The sequence below is a fragment of the Theobroma cacao genome, chromosome 2, assembly GCF_053813885.1.
Source record: "Theobroma cacao isolate CCN51 chromosome 2, ASM5381388v1, whole genome shotgun sequence".
Lineage (NCBI taxonomy): Eukaryota > Viridiplantae > Streptophyta > Magnoliopsida > Malvales > Malvaceae > Theobroma > Theobroma cacao.
This window is the reverse complement of record NC_142640.1, coordinates 11,177,444-11,195,452: the sequence shown is the minus strand read 5'-3', so window position 1 is coordinate 11,195,452 and position 18,009 is coordinate 11,177,444. Positions and strand designations below refer to the sequence as shown.

General features: G+C 36.6%; 2 protein-coding genes across 7 annotated transcripts; both read right to left on the bottom strand.

Annotated features, from left to right (window-relative positions):
- Window positions 1–4,436: 4,436 nt before the first annotated feature.
- On the bottom strand, window positions 4,437–7,743 carry LOC18608695 (transmembrane protein, putative (DUF1985)). 3 transcript variants are annotated; one of them, XR_016024693.1, is made up of 6 exons: window positions 7,011–7,743; window positions 6,764–6,916; window positions 5,954–6,667; window positions 5,516–5,864; window positions 5,134–5,317; window positions 4,437–5,035 (listed from the first exon to the last, which is right to left on the bottom strand). XR_016024693.1 is itself a non-coding variant. In XM_088803853.1 (5 exons), exons 1-3 carry the CDS (start codon window positions 7,152–7,154, stop codon window positions 6,614–6,616), a joined length of 351 nt encoding a protein of 116 aa, XP_088659979.1. In that variant the 5' UTR covers window positions 7,155–7,743; the 3' UTR covers window positions 4,437–5,035; window positions 5,134–5,864; window positions 5,954–6,613. The 3 variants fall into 3 exon arrangements, 2 of the variants coding, with proteins under 2 accessions (XP_088659979.1, XP_088659980.1); XM_088803853.1 differs by having other exon boundaries at window positions 5,134–5,864; XM_088803854.1 differs by having other exon boundaries at window positions 4,437–5,010; window positions 5,134–5,864.
- Window positions 7,744–9,562: 1,819 nt separating this feature from the next.
- Window positions 9,563–17,794, bottom strand: LOC18608693 (CAAX amino terminal protease family protein). 4 transcript variants are annotated; one of them, XM_088803968.1, is made up of 5 exons: window positions 17,475–17,792; window positions 17,196–17,354; window positions 16,199–16,417; window positions 15,591–15,795; window positions 9,563–9,812 (listed from the first exon to the last, which is right to left on the bottom strand). In XM_088803968.1, the coding sequence occupies exons 1-5, from the start codon at window positions 17,652–17,654 to the stop codon at window positions 9,775–9,777; spliced, it is 801 nt and encodes a 266-aa protein (XP_088660094.1). In that variant the 5' UTR covers window positions 17,655–17,792; the 3' UTR covers window positions 9,563–9,774. The 4 variants fall into 4 exon arrangements, with proteins under 4 accessions (XP_088660094.1, XP_088660095.1, XP_017970091.2 ...); XM_088803969.1 differs by lacking the exon at window positions 9,563–9,812 and adding an exon at window positions 12,380–12,539 and having other exon boundaries at window positions 17,475–17,791; XM_018114602.2 differs by lacking the exon at window positions 9,563–9,812 and having other exon boundaries at window positions 15,430–15,795; window positions 16,199–16,357; window positions 17,475–17,794.
- Between the last annotated feature and the right edge of the window lie 215 nt (window positions 17,795–18,009).

The following is an 18,009-nucleotide window of genomic DNA, read 5'->3' as shown; positions in this document are numbered from 1 at the left end:
TACTCAATCGACAGCTCGACAACGACTACCCAAGGGATGTACAATTTGCAAACAACCTGAGCACACACGAAACCGTTGTCTAATGCCCTCTACAAACTCTGATAACGTTATAGGTGTCGTACTTGAAGATAGTGGCCCTTCAAACATTAGTTGTTAGGGATTGTTTCGAACTGGCCATTGATATTTGCATTCAATGATACTATTTCAACTTGAGTTTGACAGAGTCTGCAGATGATATTTGCAACACATGATGTTGCAGCAGCTGTGACCAGAACAACGAAGCAAAATGACTGTTGTGATTGGGGGACAAGCAAATCTAAAACACAAGATGTTGTAGCAGTTGTGACCAGTACAACGAAGCAAATTGAGTGCGGTAACTGGGGGACAAGCAAATCTAAAACACAAGATGTCTCTCTCAAAGTGGATGGAACTTGTATGAAAGAGCAAACTGAACTATCTGATTGGGGAATGAAAAGTTAGATACACAAGATGTCCATATGTATGACAAAACCTTCAAGTTTAATGGTGGGAATGGTGGAACTAGTTGGGGAACAATGGAGGAAGAATGTGAAAAAGCTTATGCTAGTGATGCACTGCCACAGTCTGGTTAGGGAACAGAAGATGTCATTCTTTCGAAAACCTTGGACTACTCTTCCAAATCTAGTGGCTGGGAACAACAAAAGTCACCAGAATGTTATGAAGGTTAGGGCTCTCTTGATGAGTCAAATCAACCAACAAGTTCAAATGGTTGGGATACACCAAATGGTTTGGGTAGCACTCAAAGTGAAAAACAGCATCAGTCACGTGACAATGTAGGGGCTCACGTCGTTGGGCTTCAGATGCTAGTAAAAAGAATCATCCTCTGAAGTCATCTAAACTCATGAATGATGATTCCAATATGACGGCAATGAACACTGCTACAACACAAAGATTAGACATGTTTACTTCTGAGCAAGAAGATATATTATAAGGCGTTTTTGAAGTCACCTTACTACGAAGGTCATTTATCACAATTTCCATAAATATATCGATAGTTGTCGTTCCATCTTCGAACCGTTCCAAACTTAGTTTAAAGGTGAAAAAAAGTTGAACCACTAAAGTTGAGGAAAGCTTGAGGGTGACTTATTTTCGTTATTTGACATCCAACTAGTGAGAAAAAGTATTGAGAAAAGACTTTTGAGGATCTTTGAGGTGAAAAAGTGAAAGAACACAAAAAATCCTAAGAAAGTTATGGAGGTTTGAAAAAGTGTACCAAAGCATGAGAATTGAAGTTACTTTGAGAAAGTTATGGAGGTTTCAAGGGATGGCTTCCATGTAATATGGAAAACGTTTATTGAGGAAGAAGGATGGGAAGAAGAAGAAAAAGCTATTGGAAGTGAGGAGAAAGTGCTGGAAAAAATTAGATATTTATCCTATAGTTGACTATAGTTCCCCTTATTTATAAAAATACCATTGCATAGTTGGATCATCGAATTCCAATTATAGTACTTAGCCCATTTGTTGGATCATCAAATTCATTGTACTCCTTAATAATTTGTTTTTCTTTGTAAACCATTAAATAAAGCACAAAATATTTAATAATATTTGCGTGATTGATTTTGGCATCTTGCATCATATTTTTGCCCATAAAATGATATATAATAATCGTAATAGTTGTTCTAATGTCGACCGCTGTAATAAAAAAACATAAAGGGCATAAGATAGCTTCCAACCGTTTCTTTCATATTCCAATCTTCCAAATATCTATCAATAGCTGTCGTTTCATCTTTCAACCGTTCCAAACTTAGTTTAAGGGTGAAGAAAAGTTGAACCACAAAAGCTGAATCGTCCTACACTGTCTTAAGCAATGGCTGCATCTTCGAGCATACCTAATGTCTGTGGCGATGGCGACCAAAGTATGGGTGATGATGAATACTCTAGCCAACGATCAAGGAAGAAATGGAAACTAGATCTTCAACTGTCTACCGCATCAATTGGTTTATCAATTGAACCAGGTAATGATCTGTGCTCTCCCTTATGGTTTAGGGACATATCACATGGTGGCAGGTATTGGGTAATAGAGAATGCCATGATATCGTGCGAGAAAGTGACAGATTAGGAAAGCTTAAAGGAAAACATATACCTTGAGGGTGACTTATTTTTGTTTTTTGACATGGGTAAACTTAAGGGTCTAAGTACCTTTCCATATTTTGACTATAGCCCGACTCTTGTTAGGGAATTTTACTTCGGCATTCGCCTGAGTGAAAATGAATTTGAAAATTCTAGAGATTTTGACTCATTTGTTTTGAACATGTTTTTGGGATGAATAAAGTTTACAGTGACTTCTTTTGATATTGGAAGCTCTTAAAAATGGAGTATACACATGGATAATACAAACCTCCCCCATCATATGACCCATCCCACATATGGGCCCAAGTGACAAGCAGAAAAGAACCATACACCACAGAGTCATGTTCTGCTTGTCATTTGAATTCTACACCAAATAGGCTGGTACATAAGTTTCTTGCGTCCACATTACAAGGAAAGATCAGTAGTTTAAAACATGTTAGCGCTGAGGATCTGTGGATGATGGAAACAATTGGAAGCTAGTTTGGCGTTAATATTGCAGAATATATGATCATGAGAATGAGACAAGTTGCCATGCAGAAAAAGACGACCCTTTCATACGGGAACATCATATCGACTTTAGTTAAGAAGAAAGGGATATGGAGTAATAGGTATCTAGCTGATTGGACTAGTCGCAGGCCTCGTACTCTCTCCTTTCGATGGCTCGTGAAAAGGGGATATGACTTGAGTCTTGATGAGCCATTGAACTCTATCAAAGGTAGCCCAGTTCATCTTGCCCATGATACTCCATCTAGACAACCGTTTAGAGTTCCTGTTTCTAATGATGTGATGTATAATATGCTTTTGAGGATTGATGAGAAACTCAGTAATCAAACTGCTACAATGCAGGCATTAGAATTGAGGATACAGAATGTTGAGAATCTTCTAATGCAAAGAACAGATACAGCAGTTCGGGCAGCAGAAGCGAGGCAGAATTGACTGTCCTCAGATGAGTTTCTTCAACATTAACCTTAGAGAAAAAGAAAGTCAGTTGTCATTGGTTCTGGCTAAGTCAACCATACTAGATGAACATTCATATTTGAGAGTTGTTTGTATAACTGGATTATGGATGCTGTAGTTTGTATTTCTCATAATTAACTTGTGGTATTTTGTTTTCTTTAAATTCCCTCAACATGTGCTTTAACTTTCATATGGTTGAGGGTTTAGGGTGTTCAACTCGATTTTTTGTTATGATGGTACTTGAGGTTGAGTTCTAGTTTGATATTGTCCATGATAATTGGCTTACCCTTATTCGAAGAACATGACATACAATAGGTGAGTCATGCGATGCAAGCTCAACTAGTCACGCGATTCAACAAGAATTCGTAACGCCATTCCATATATACTACTCATGCGACTCCACATCAACTAGTAAAGCAATTCCATAATATCCAATCATGGGACTCCATTTTTCTACTCATGCGATTTTAGAATAAAAACTCATGCCACTCCATAATAACTAGTAACGCCACTCCACATATATTACTCACGCGAGTCAATATCAACGAGTGATGCGATTCCACAAAAAAGTCATGTCACATTCTTCCATATTAACTAGTAACGCTACTCCATATTTACTACTAACGAGAGTCAATATCAAATACTCACACGATTCTAAATCTTAACGGTTCATGCAATCCATATTCACTACTCACACGATTCCATGTGGATTAGTGACGTGATTCCATGTTAACTATCGACGTGATTCAAAATTTAGTACTTGCGTGACTCCATAACAAATACTCTCGCGAATCAATATCAAATAGTGACTCAATTCCATATTAACTACCGATGTGATTCAACATTTAGTACTCGCGTGACTCCATAACAAATACTTTCGCGAATCAATATCAACTAGTGACGCGATTCCATATTAACTACCGACATGATTCAACATTTAGTACTCGCGTGACTCCATAACAAATACTCCCACGAATCAATATCAACTAGTGACGCGATTCCATATTAACTACCGACGTGATTCAACATTTAGTACTCGTGTGACTTCATAACAAATACTCTAGTGAATCAATATCAATTGGTGACGCGATTCCATTCTCACCATTCATGCAATTCAATAGCAACTGCTTACAACCCTATGTCACGCAATGCAATTTAACATGTCATATAGGCTATAAAGTAAAGAAGTAAAAAGGGGTTGGCATATGCAAACGAATGAACGCTGTCATGTAAATTGTGTAAAATACTAACAAACTTTACAATATGAATAAGAAAAAAATAATGTCGTTTTTATTGGACCCGTATGCTTATCACATGAATGAATACAAAGAATAATATGTAAATGATACAATAAAGAATAATATGGAAAAGATACAAAATAATGTTAATTTTATTTACAGATTGAAAAAGAATAAACAAATTAAAAAATTTAACAACTTAAGCTATTAGCAAAAATCTCAAGGGCAAACTTTGTTTGAATGCCTTCTATGGCGTTTGCCTTCAGCGTCTGATCCTCCGAGCCGATCAACCACTGCAACGATGCTATAACCCAATCCCCACAACTGTGCGAATCTTGCTGTATCGGGGTCTTCTCATTTAACCTATATTTCATCCGCGTCAAAGCTCACTTTTGACGGCATGAGCTGACAAAGTACCCCGCCTGGTGGCATATAATGGGAAATAATAATGTTAGTGGACTCATCTGTGTATCACGTGCTTCTTTTCGACTGTACGATGAGTCCACTAACATCATAGTCCATTTCAGCAAGTTAACATGCACTACCACCCAATGGCCGTCGAAAAAACATAGTACAAGAATTGAGTCAACCTCATGCCATGGCAAACCCCACGGAGGTCTCCCACCCTTTGCATAAGCAAACACATCGTCTGGCAAAATCACCTCACTCAGCTTGAATGTCTTCTCGATGAGGGAAGGCCGCATTTCTTGGTTCAGATGGAGCAAAATAAGCTATCAATTACGTTATGCACAATAGTTAGATGCAATAAAGTAACCCTAAACCCCATACATTTGAATAATTACAACTCAGTAAAATATAATATACTTACATAGAATGTGGTGTCAACAATGCATATTCTCTGCTCGTAGTGTTGTGGATGGTGCTCATGCACCCGCTTACACAACACACTGATGCATGCATCAATCTGTTGGGTGTCCATCAACTCTGTCGGCATCTCCAATTGCCGAAAAAAATCAGGGCCCTATTGCCCTTCGATGCCCAGAATGTTAACCCTGCATATTTAAAATAGTGTTAAATTTAAATTATAGTGAAGTTACCTTACTACCAAGGTCATTCCTCACGATTTCCACATAATAATACCCATGTCAAAAGGTCTATGTATGTAATAAATACCCTAGAACTGTTAACCCTAATATGGTCTATTGTTTTCATTTTACTTGTCTTGGTCGTTTTTCAGAAAGGACTCATACATGTCCTTCAAATAGTCCTTCGCTTTGCGCTGAACTAATAGCGGGTTAACGTACGGGCTTCGAAGGTATTTGCTGGCCAAGATCACACGTGCATCTTTGGGCTCAAGTGGAGGTGGAGCCTTAGCAAAAGGTGTGATCTCACCATGCAGAGAGGCCTCTGCTGGAGTTGGGACAAGAGCAGGACGTGCGAAAGTTGTAGTTCCACTACTCAGAGGATGAGGTCCCTCTTCGAGCTCAGACGGAGGAAGTGGAGCCTAAGTGTGGGCTGAGAATGCTGGGCTACCTCTACCGGAGATGGGATAAGCGCAGGATGATGTTTAATCGAGCTACGAGGAGGTGAGATTCGACCCTAAACGATCAAAAAAGTCAAACACATTAGAACAGTGTATACATCGTGCATGTTATAACTCACACAATAAATAATATAAAACCTCATACCTCAAAATGATCGATCAATCGATCGATAATTCGATTCTCCAGCCCTTGCAGTGAGTGCTGGATATGCTCATGCAGTGACTGCGTCTGCATCTGCATCGCCCGCTGGATCTTCAACTACATTGACTGCTGGATCTCCAACTGCATTAACTGCATTTGCATCGCTTGCTGGATCTCTAACTGTATTGATTGCTGGATCTCGAATTGCATTGACTGCATCTGTATCTGCATATTCATCTGTAATGATTGGAGGTCTTTCTTCCACTGTGTCCGCATATTTTGCAGCTCTTGCTTAATGCTAGTAGTCATTTGAGGACGTAGTGCCCATTTGCGCGGCTCAGCATAAAGGGCAACACTTGAAGCAGAAGAAGGGGCAACAGTAGAAGTAGAAAGAGGAGGAGCAGGAGTAGCAGCATGATGAGCAGCAGGAGAAGCACCATGAACAGCTGCAAGAGGAGAATGAGGTGCCTTAGCAGCACCAAAATCGGAATGGACCTCCTCTTCTACTGTGCGTCTCCGCTTAACGGCTTATCGTACTGGACTTTTCCTTTTACGGTCCATTATTTTCCTCCTTTGCTGAGGATCGAATTCTGGGCGACCCTCCAACTTTCATAATGGAATGTATTGCTACCCCTCGAAGATATTGACCTCAATGTTTGCCCATTATGCGGTCAACATTTCCTCTGCCGTTGGCTCCAATGTTCTCACTGCCCACAACTTCACCAAAACATACATTGCCATTAGGTATAAGCCTCGTTACCCTATGACAATAAATATAAAATTTAATAAAAAAAATATGGTTTCTGTACTCACCTTGCCGTCTCTCTCCAAACTTGCAATATTGGCATGGAAACTTGTAGGCCTCTCGTCACATTGCCATTTAAGCATTCTTGGCCAAACCTGTCTGGACTGCCGCTGCCTTTTCAACAAGCTTCTGATTTCAGGTATTGCTTCCAACGCCCAAAACTGCACATCAATTGTGTAACATTTTTACTCACCTCATAAATTCTTATGCGAAAACAATAATGATAATGATAAACATTAGGCTATGGCAGACTACCTGAAACGCCCATATGAATCCATAAAGGTGGTAGCGCTTCTTATCTGCTTCACCTGCAGCAAGAGGTTCGAAACCCCTCAACAAGTAATCCACGGTCAGACTCCACAAGTATGTGTCCCATGAGAATGCATTCCACTCGTCCATGTTCTCGACCAGCGACAACAACCATGGAACCACAGATCATCTATAGTCTTGACCAAATAAAACATTGATCGCGATCAAGACGAGGGCCGTCTTGCTTGTGTCTCCCTTTTGCTGAAACTGCGCTCCCTTGAAGGTATCTAAAACCTGTTGGATCTTCACCTCCTTCCCAAGTCCCCAATATCATAGGTGAATTCCTCTAGGGAGGGCCTTGTAGGGATTGACAATGAAGGTCGGTAGGGGACCAAACTTCAGTCCTGTCACCAGACAAAACTCCCTCTTAGAAAAATGAGCCTTCGTTTTCCCTATTGCGAACCATAACTCTGCCTCCGTGGTATCAGGTTTGTTGATTTTGCGCAGCATTAGAATGTGCACAAGACTGACGCAGAATAAACTCTTGTTTGCTTCGACATCCAGCATGTGCCCGAAGCATGTTCTCTTAAAGTTTTCCAGCTCGTTCACTTGACACAGCATCTCGCGTATCACGTGCAGATGCAACCACTTATAGTGGATGTTAACGCCCGCATTGAACCCCCACCGGTGCCTCAGCACACAAAGCAAGGACTCCACTTTTTCCTGCTCTGTTTCTGTGTTGGCCATCTACAACATAAAACAGAAAACATTCTCATTTTAGTCATGTCAATACCATCATTGTAGATTAACAAAAAAACGACAAGAATTTCTTAGAAATAGCCCTCCTTATAAGCTCACTCAAAATATAACCCTAATAATATTTTTAATTATTTTTAGACAACCTTGAAACAGAATAATTAATCCAAGTGTGGAGCATGGATTATTAAGTAAATCAACATATACACATTAAAGAATTACAGTTGACCCAAAATAATACAGAATGAACCCATGCAGATAAATTTCATACAGTTATGACACTCGTGCAATTTCCTACAACAATAGTCACGCAATGCCTAATCAATTAGTCACGCAATTACTAACATTAAATCATGCAATGATTTACAAACAAGTCATGCAATTCTAAGAACAACTAATCGAATCACGCACACACTAACCGACGTCATGCCTGAACAATATTCACGCAATAACCTAGAAACCAGTCACGCAATGACCTATCAATCAGTCACGCAAAGTTAAGCCTTTTTACAATCACGCAAATCCTACGTGACCCCATGCAAAAATCCACTCACGCAAAAAGTGCCAACCACCTAAGCACGCCCTCACTCACGCAATATCTAACAAAGGGTTATAACACATATATATCAACCAGTCATGCATGACCGGTCACTTTTCCATCCAAACAACACCAACAATACCACTTTCATGTTTATATTAAAAAATTTTAAACAATAACAATATCGATATGAACAAGCAATATGTATAGGTTTATGCTCAAACCTTAACCCTAAACATGAACAATAGCCATTCTATCAAAAACCTCCATATAGTTCAAAATAAAATAAAAAATTCATAAAAAAATATTATACCTTTCTTAACGTAATGTCAACTTCTTCATACTGCTCAATATGTGAACTACCTTTATGCAAGTAATAACCACTTCAAAAAGCTCTTACCATTGCCAAAATGCTCGGAAGTTGAACTGTCTATGAATGCTTTTGACAGACTTGCTTCTGATGATATGTACGGTCTCTCGATGAAAATCGAAGAGTTGTGATCCATATAAAAGACATACTTGACCCGTTAATAGATTTCGGATTGAGGCGCGAAGCCTAGCAAATTGATCGGTTTCATTAAGGATAATTTTGTTCAATTTTTTTTTCTCTTGGTTAAAAACAGATAAAATTATACGAAAGACTATTATCAAAAACGCCTTATACCTGAGACCCATTTATAAAAAATACTCTTTTTATTTAAATGTGATTTCGCACTCCATTGAATTTATCATTTTTAATGAATTTGATTTAAATTTATTAAAAAAAATTCTTATCCATAAAATAAATTTAAGTTTATGAATACGATTATATGTGAGAAAGGCATTAACACTACTCTTGCATTGTCCATTCAAATAAACCTACCAATTAGTCATGTATTACCTTATTTTTATCATTGACAAAATAGTCAGTCACTTCTTTTCTTTCTCTTCCCATTATTCAGATATTGAAAACCTTTTCTAAGTTTTCCCAACTTTTTTTATGAAAACTGAGGAGAATCTCCTTGTTTAAAATTAGAATATTTAAGAAAATAACTTATTAACTGCCTCCAACCATTTGCACGGTATGCTATCAAATAGGTACCTACTCTACTCCCCATATATAAAGGGCAGAACACATTCCAAAAGGTATGATCTCACACACTCTCTCTCAGGATCTCCTCCTTCTTCCTCAAGCGTTAAGGAGAAAATCATCGAAAACCATCAAACCAACTAGAAGAACCAGTCAAGCCGAATAGAAACCCTTTCAATCGATCCAGTTCCTCTCTTCTTATTGACCTCTACACACGACACACCTGAACTTGTGAGAATCATATACCCCATAGCAATTAAGTTATTTGATCTCTAAATCATAATCATTGCAAAATTCCTGCAATTTGCACTGATTAGAACAAGGCTAGTTTTGCTAGTTCCTGGTAGTGCATACAACAGGTACCCTTTTTCCGAGCTCTTCCAATCCTCTTGTAAAAATCGTGCATGCTAATAAACTTTTGCAAGTCGTCTCCCCAACACAAATCCTGTTTTAGATTTGGAAAAAGTAAAATGTAGCATAGCATTGATTCAGAAATAATTTGTTAGTTAGTTTTAACCATGAGCCTTCTACTAAAGAACTTCACCTGGATGGGCCTATCAAGGCAAAGCAACCAAACAACCCAACGCAATTCAGACTTTAAAACTATAAAAAGTCAATTTGAATACATGCAAAAGTATGCAAAATGCTAGTATTTAGACAAAGAAACTTGCTTAGAAATGGAGTAAAGTATAATATATTATAATAAAGATTTGAATCAAATGTGGTGCTCCTAATTTATAAATGCTATAGCTTACATTCATCGAACAAGTTAAGCCACTTTAGCTACTTTACTAGCTCTCTCGACGCTCGAGCTTATTCTAATACTATATATGCGTCTATGCCTTTGTATATAGACAGTCTACAAGTTTGACAAAGTTGTGTGGTTAATTTCTCTATTCACACTGAGCTTACGGAATCAAGACTTAAGGGTCCCAACTCTTCCCAATCAAATGGTAGAGTACAGCTCAAGCCAATTGGTAGAAGAAGCGTCAATGCGTCATATTCCCTGAAAGTTGCAACGTTGCCAGGAATGGACCCAATGGTTGCCCTCTTCTTTTAACCAGCATTTTCGATAATGACTAAATCTACCCCGAAAAGTAAAACAGAGAAACGACTAGGTAATGCCTAAGCAGGAATTATTAGCATTATCCTATCGCAGAAAGACAAGTTATCAGTTTATTCAAACTCACGGAATTTTTTTTTTTTTTTTGGGGATAATCCTTATAAAATTGTAGGAAAAATAAAGAATTGTACACTCCTTTACATTTTAGAGCCAAACAGAAACAATAACTAAAATCTCAAAATAATCAGAGATGTAATCGACAACAACAACAACAAAGATTAACTCATGAAAAGCTAAATCAGATTAAAAGAAGACGAAACAGCAAACAGAACCAAACCCTTTAAAGTTTTAAACAAAAACCCCCCCAACAAAGGACAATGACTGAGATCTTTACATGAGAAAACTCAAACCTAAAAAACCAAGGAAAACGCGAATAAAAAAAAGATGTGGGTATTGAAATATAGATCAGGATCAAACATGGTGGAGCATATTCATCAGCCTCTGATATGCTTGACCTTGTACCAGCCTTTCTTGCATGAATCTCCCACGATCTTCACACCCTTCTTGAGCAAAACCTTGAGTTCCTTGGCTCTCTCCTTTACTCGCTGCTCGAACCCAGCCATTGAGAGAAAGACGAAGAGATGAATGGGAGTTTAAAAGCTGTAGTAGGGATTTGCGTAGATTAAGGTAGTCTGTTTGTTAAGCTGTGTGTGTTGTGTAAACCGCTGGAAGTGGGAACAAACTCTAGGCTCCTTTTATGCTGACGAGGAGCTGAGCTTGACCTCGTGGGATCCAACGCATCAAGGGACGCGTGGCGGACATCTAGTGGCAATGTCATGGGTGATCAACACGTTTATTACGGGATAAGCATGAGATTGAGATGGCTACGTGAAGTGTTGATTGGTCCTTCGGTTTCCTGTGGGCCCAGACTGGAGAGTATTTTGTTTCAAGTAAACTGGCTTTGGACCAAACCCATTAAATAAATCTGGAGTTTACTAATGTTAAATTGTTGAAAATTATTAGAAAATTAATAACACTTAGATGGGCCTTTGACAGTTGGCTAAAAGTTAAAGCCCCCCACAAAGGGAGTCTATTACAGAAGTAAGGGCGCCCAAATGGTTTAAAATTAAACTTTGAGACAGTGTTGATTACCAATAGTTGGCATTGATTAAGCCAAACGCTGGCACAGCTCATGGCATGTTAAAGTGATTAACCAGCTGGACTTAGCTAAAGGCCGCAAGTATGTACGATTATATATGTATATGTATATGTATATGAGCTCTCTTATACTTGCAAATCAAATGCTAACATGAGTCTAGTTTTGGATTACTGGGAGCCAGCCAGCAGGGTTAAGGCGGGCCCTAGCTCAAAATTGCCGGGACTGTTTTTATAGCTAATCCTGTTTATTGTTGGAAATTTTAGGAATTTTCTCAAAATATTGACAAAAATCCTAACACTGCTAAACGTGCCTGTCAATCCAACATGCATACCATGCTTTTGAAGATTTGGGGACCATAGTCCTTTTTCTTTTTTTTTTTTGAGTATTCATTTGCTATCAAGTTTTACGGCATGATTGCTAGTTGGTATCACACAGAAAATGACCTCAACATTTGAGGCAAATGTCGGGAACAAAAGAAAGAGAATGGGATTTCTATGGCAGAAATTCTGAAAGAAATACTAATTGTGTCTCCTTAAAATCACCAAGTCTTCATGTGGAAGCTTCATCAGTGGCACACGTTGCCCTTTTCATGGGGAACTTAAATAATGAGCAGCTTCCCTTTATTAAAATATCTAATATAGAATCCCCATGCAATTTGAAAATGTTTATATTTTGCAAGAACTCTTAAAAGAAACACCATGCACAGTTAACCACTCAGTGTACGCTGTCATTTTTGGAATGCCGAAAAAATATAGATTATAGTGATGTGGTTTGCATATGCAAGGGATAGTATTATCAAAAGCCTCGCAGACTCATATATATATATATATTACATATTTAAAAAGAAGCCCCATACCACGGCTCAACTTAGACAGAGGTCACGTTTCATGTTGGCTTCCCGATGCTTTGCTTCTCCATGTTTTAACAAATGGAGTCTGTTGGGATGAGCTCTGCAATCAATTGGAATTGATTGGAGTTTGATTCCAATCATGCAATAGTGTCATTCATATTGAATGATTAAAAGTTTTTTTTCATCAATAAAATATTAATTATAATGAGTTATAAATCTAATTGGATGAAGTTTATGAGATTAATATGCCTAACAAGAAAACTGTAATGGGTTACAGTTGTGAGATTCATATACATCAAAGCATAATTTCAAAATGTTCTTGGTCAATGTATCATTGAGACTGAACATCAATGATGCTTAGAGACTGGTATATTTTATGTTCCTTACTTTGAAAGTAAGCAATCGATCTCGTAGATTGAAATATAGAGATACTTGAAACTATAATATAAGTGCTTGCCTAAGAGAGCAACTTTACTGAACATGACCCGCCATGAGAAGTGCATTTGGTAATACAATCTAGTGTATATGCAACACTTCTCATGTGTCAGTTGTGTAAATACTCCATAGACTTGAGACACCAAGTTGTCTTATGTGTAGAGTGCTATACTTTGATTTCATCCTTATGGGTGCCTAACCAAGGATTCCAAAACAAGATGTTTTTGGGTATAATATGAAGCATGTGAAGGCAAATGAGTGATCAAGATAAGAATCATCACCTCAAGTGTTTTAAAGGACATATCCTATCAGTTCTTGGTTAACATTAGTTTATTGAAGTCCTTGGCCAATGCGACATAGAGATTATAAAAAAGGTTTCATAACCCTCTATAAAGCTAATACTATAATTGCATAAACAAATATGAAGGTCAATAAGAGTAGACACTGTACCAAGCTCTTATCATCTCCGGGATATATAATGAGGGAATGAATTACACTGATAGACTATACACTGAAAGGTTGTCAAAGAACCCTTTAACTCTCCCAACAATTGGATGGCCATGATACATTGCTAGATGTCAATCTTGTCTATGGAATTGATTATAAATTAATTGATTGAAATTTATATTAATCAATTAAGTCATTAATCAATTCCATTTCCAACATGTTGGAAACCTAATGGGTCATACATAATGATTCCATTTGAATTAAATTGAGAGAGTGATGATTTAAGTTAGATTTAACTCACATGCTAGATAATTAACTTTTATAAACTTAATTAAAAGAGTTTAATTAAGTTTTAAACATAATTATAAATAATTATAATTATAAGGCCTTGATTGCAAAATATAAAAGAAATTAATTTTGATTTTAATTTTTAAGGACTTAATTAAAAGAGTTTAATTAAGTAATGAGCCCAATATTATAATGTGTTATAATATTGAGGGCTTAATTATAAAATTGAAGTTATTTTAACCTAACTATATAAGTAACATTTTAACTATTTTCCATATGAGAGTTTTTCACAATTGAAAAAAATATAGTTTTTGTTAGAAAAAGAGAAACGTTTTCTTTCTTTGCCACCACTCCCTTTGTGTGAAAGAGAAAATTGCTCATAAGCAATTTTCGAGAAAGGTTCGACTAAAGTTGTGAAAATGAAGAAAAGGACAATTGTTGTCCTCTTTGCTAGCACAAAATATAGTTAAAAATTTTTTCTTTGTTGAAGGATCAAGTGCAATCGTGTGTACTACCATTAGAGGTCAAGTACTTGATTGGTTAGGGTTTTTGCTCCTTGTGGTGTTCGCGAGATTGTTTCGAAAAGTACCATCGTGATTACGAAATTACATGGCAAAGTAACTTTCTAAACAATAATTTATTTTATACTTTTATGTGTTAAATATCACCAAGATGATCCATGGGTAGAAACATGTTTTGTTGTTTAGTTATAAAATTTTTAATTTTCTTTCCGCTGTGTATTTTAAGGATACCATCCATAGCCAAACCCATCAGAGTCTTGAGAAGGGAGATGGGGATTAGCGGTTGACATGTGATGGGTTGGGGTCAAAGGAGTTGAATTTGTAGTTAAGGTGTAGAGGCTAGAAAAATTAGGGATAAAATGGGAAGAAAAAGAAGAATAAGAAAAAAATTTTGAAAAAAAGATTGGATGAAAAAATTAAATTTGATATAAAAGGAATAGGTAAAGAAAAGGGTAAAAGAAAGGGATGGAGATATGTACGTATACGAGAGAGAGGTAAGTTTAAGTTCAGAGAGAGATGTGGGAGGAAAAAATAGAAAAAAAAAATAAAAAAAATTGAGAAAAAAGAATGGGTGGCTTTTTTAATTTAATTTTTAATTGAGAAAAAAATTGAGATTCAATTTTTTGTAGTTTTTCTCTCTTTTTTATTTTTTGTTATTATTTTTTTAATATTTAATTTTTTTACTGATTATATTTATAATTTTATCTTTTTTATAACTTTTTTATTACAATGCAAAAACTAACACAAAAAAATCCTAACAATACACTAAATAGACCTGATAGTAATAGTATTACCTACACATGATAGTCCTGTGAAAGATCAAATAAGTTCAAGTTTGATAAACAAGTTCATTTTGAATAAGTTTAATACATCATTACAATATCTTTTGACTTTTAAAAATTTATTTTGACACATTACAATATAATTACCCAAATCCAAGCATCATTGACCTAACAACTTTTTAAACTATAATCACGTGATTTTCAAAAGCTTAAGCTCAAGTTACTAATAGTGAATGACTTAAACTCTTATATAGATCTTAAGAATCTCATTCATATCTCATAGGAGATGGGGTATCACATGCTACTCTTAGAAAATGTTAAAAATCTCACAACTTCTAATTATATCTACCCACCCACGAATGCATAGTTGAGAGAGGACCGAAGTAGCTTAGTTTATCAAGTGGCTTATATATTGTAGAACAGTCCCAAGGTGTTTTTCCTATCATGGGCTGTGTAATGTAGATAGTACATGTGTCAAACTGTTGATAACACGAGGCAGTAGAGAAACCAGAGAAGATATCAAATGGCTTAAATTTTATACTTAAGATGAAAAAGTTATAATCAATGTCAAGGCATTATACAAAGAATGTATGACAATGGAAGATCTCAAGTTTCCAGTTCCACAATAAGAGCACCCAAGGATGCACCCAACGACAAACAATTGTAAAAAGTTCTCACCAGAGAAGTGAGCTGCACTAAAGATGGCTGCGCTAAGGACAACTGCTTGTTGCCAGCTCATTGTTGAGACAAGAGATGCCAACAGAAATCCTCTGTAAACCATTTCTTCCAAGGGAGGAGTGATGATGCAGTAAACAATAACACAAGCAACTTTCGAGATGTCACTACTTAGAAGCATTTCCTTCAGTATGGGGTTATTCACATCCTAAATTTTAGATTGAAAAAAAAAAAGATGCACAAGTCACATATCTTAGAGACATAATAATGTATTGGCAGGAAATGCTGGGGCAAAATTTCAGAGAGAAGAATGCCACACGCTTATGATGACATATAAATGCATATAATTGAAGCAAACAACACATTCTGAAACAATTTTAACATGATGGGGTTAACTTTAACAAAACTCAGCATCTTTTGAACTAGAAGTGCTAACACATCAATAATTTCTGTGCTTTTTTCTGGTTAAATCAGTTAACCTACTGCGGCCAGCTTAATAAATCAGCAAAAATATTCCATTACCACTAAGTCTCATAAAACTATTTCGTGTTCAGGGCTGAACAACATATCTGATAAAGAATATTAAAAGCAATGAAGAGGAAGAAACCAACCTTTACCCCATATAATCTGTCAGCAAGAATTGATGTAAGGAAAACGAACAAAATAAGTATCCCAAAACCCAGTGCTGATGCCAATACCCAGTTCCTCTCTATCGATAACTCGCTAGATTTGAAGAAGTTCATAAGCCCATTTTTTGGCTTAATGGTACTCTTTAGCAGAAGGAGAGTTGAGATGAGTTCCAAAATATCAAGTAGAAGCAGTGATAGTGACTGCAGCAAAGATCGAATCAAACTAGAGAAGCAACTTTAAGAGTATGTACATGTTTACAAGTAACCCATCCACCCAAAATGATTTCTTCTTTAAGGGCACAAGTAAGACTAGAAAACGTAAGTTTAAGTGGACATTTGTGCAATGAACCATCAAAAAAGCACATATCACTATCTTCAACAAACCACTCTCCCAATTTTTTACAGACATGTAAACTTCTTTTTAGCCAAAAGCCTAGGAAGTTAAAAGAAGGCAGTTTTTTTTTTTCTCGTAAGTGGAAAGCAGAAGTTTATCAAGAGATTACTGAAAGAAGGTAGAATTATTTACAGGATAACTGATTAACTGCTTTTGAGATTTAAATTATCTCCAAAATGTTCTTTCTAGATCAGTCTTGTGATTAGAGTAAGCTTATTAATACATAACAACCTCTATTCATAGAGCCAAGCCCGCAAAATCAAATCCTATTTGTTTACAGACATTAAAACTCTCGTCCCAAGTCAAAAGCTCAGCAGACATTTGAGTTTACAAAAAAAAAAAATTTCTGGTCATCAGCCTTACCTCACCTCTAATATCACGCACTAAAGCTCCCATTTATCTAATTACAAACCGGAAAAAGCAACAAAGCTCAGAAAATGGGAGCAAAAAATGGTGGCAAGGTTACATAAATGAGCAGGGAGCTCAGTTACAGAGTGCCCTCTTTCCTTGCTATTCCAATTGGATAGAAGAATTATATGCCATATATATAAAAAAAAAATTAAAAACCAATAAAGGCCGTATTACCTGAGTCTGGGGATCAAGGACAGGTTGATTCAAGATATAAGCAACAATCGACAAGCCTCCAAAACCCAGAGGAATATGCAAATTGAACATATACACAGCCATGGCGCTCCATAAACTCCCTGTCTTCCATGGAATATCTGATGTCAACACTGAAAACCCCTGTTCATCCCCAAATTAGAAAACCCATTTCCAGAATTTGATCAGAAAGCACCTTAAAAATAGTTTGGTGAGTTAGATTTAACTTGTAAACATATAAAACATGCAAGTCAGAGAACTTACCTGAGTGGATTTGTCTGTACTTTTGTCTTCGGTGCAGTGACACTTGAGAACAGTAAAACTGGAACTGAATTTGGAGCTATAAAAGTAGTAGAGAAAAGGATTGGTGGATAAAGCGAGTCGTCTGCTAAAAGGGCGGCGAAATGTAGGTGTGGGATTAACCTTAGGCCGAGCAAAAATCATTTTTGTTTTCCCCTCTTATTATCTCCAGTTTCTCAACTGAATGGCCATTTGTATCAAGAAAGCCAAAGGAAATTGACAAAATAGATAGAATTCTGTGGTTTTGTTTTTCTAATAGATAATTAATTTCAGCACAAGGAAATTGGATTGATTTTTCTTTTATATTACTTTACATGATTAGATAGATTTATACTAGTAAACTTAGACTGCCCGTCAAAAAGGTCCAAAATTTATCCAAAAAAAGAAAGTATCCAAATTCATTGAAAATTGATCCAAAATCTGTCAGAAATGGATTCAAAATTCATCAGGAATAAGCCTCAAATCCGTCAGAAATGAACCCAAAATCCTTTGAAAAAGA

What these genes read in the sequence shown, in the direction of transcription:
- LOC18608695 (XM_088803853.1), bottom strand. Translation starts at nt 7,154, where the DNA reads ATGGACGAGTGGAATGCATTCTCATGGGACACATACTTGTGGAGTCTG. An exon ending in GATTCATATGGGCGTTTCAG is followed by an intron (nt 6,917 to 7,010) that starts GTAGTCTGCCAT and finishes ATTGATGTGCAG; the next exon opens with TTTTGGGCGTTGGAAGCAAT. An exon ending in GTTTGGAGAGAGACGGCAAG is followed by an intron (nt 6,668 to 6,763) that starts GTGAGTACAGAA and finishes GTTTTGGTGAAG; the next exon opens with TTGTGGGCAGTGAGAACATT.
- LOC18608693 (XM_007043506.3), bottom strand. Translation starts at nt 17,654, where the DNA reads ATGATTTTTGCTCGGCCTAAGGTTAATCCCACACCTACATTTCGCCGC. An exon ending in GTACAGACAAATCCACTCAG is followed by an intron (nt 17,355 to 17,474) that starts GTAAGTTCTCTG and finishes GGGGATGAACAG; the next exon opens with GGGTTTTCAGTGTTGACATC. An exon ending in TCCTTGATCCCCAGACTCAG is followed by an intron (nt 16,418 to 17,195) that starts GTAATACGGCCT and finishes TCTTTGCTGCAG; the next exon opens with TCACTATCACTGCTTCTACT.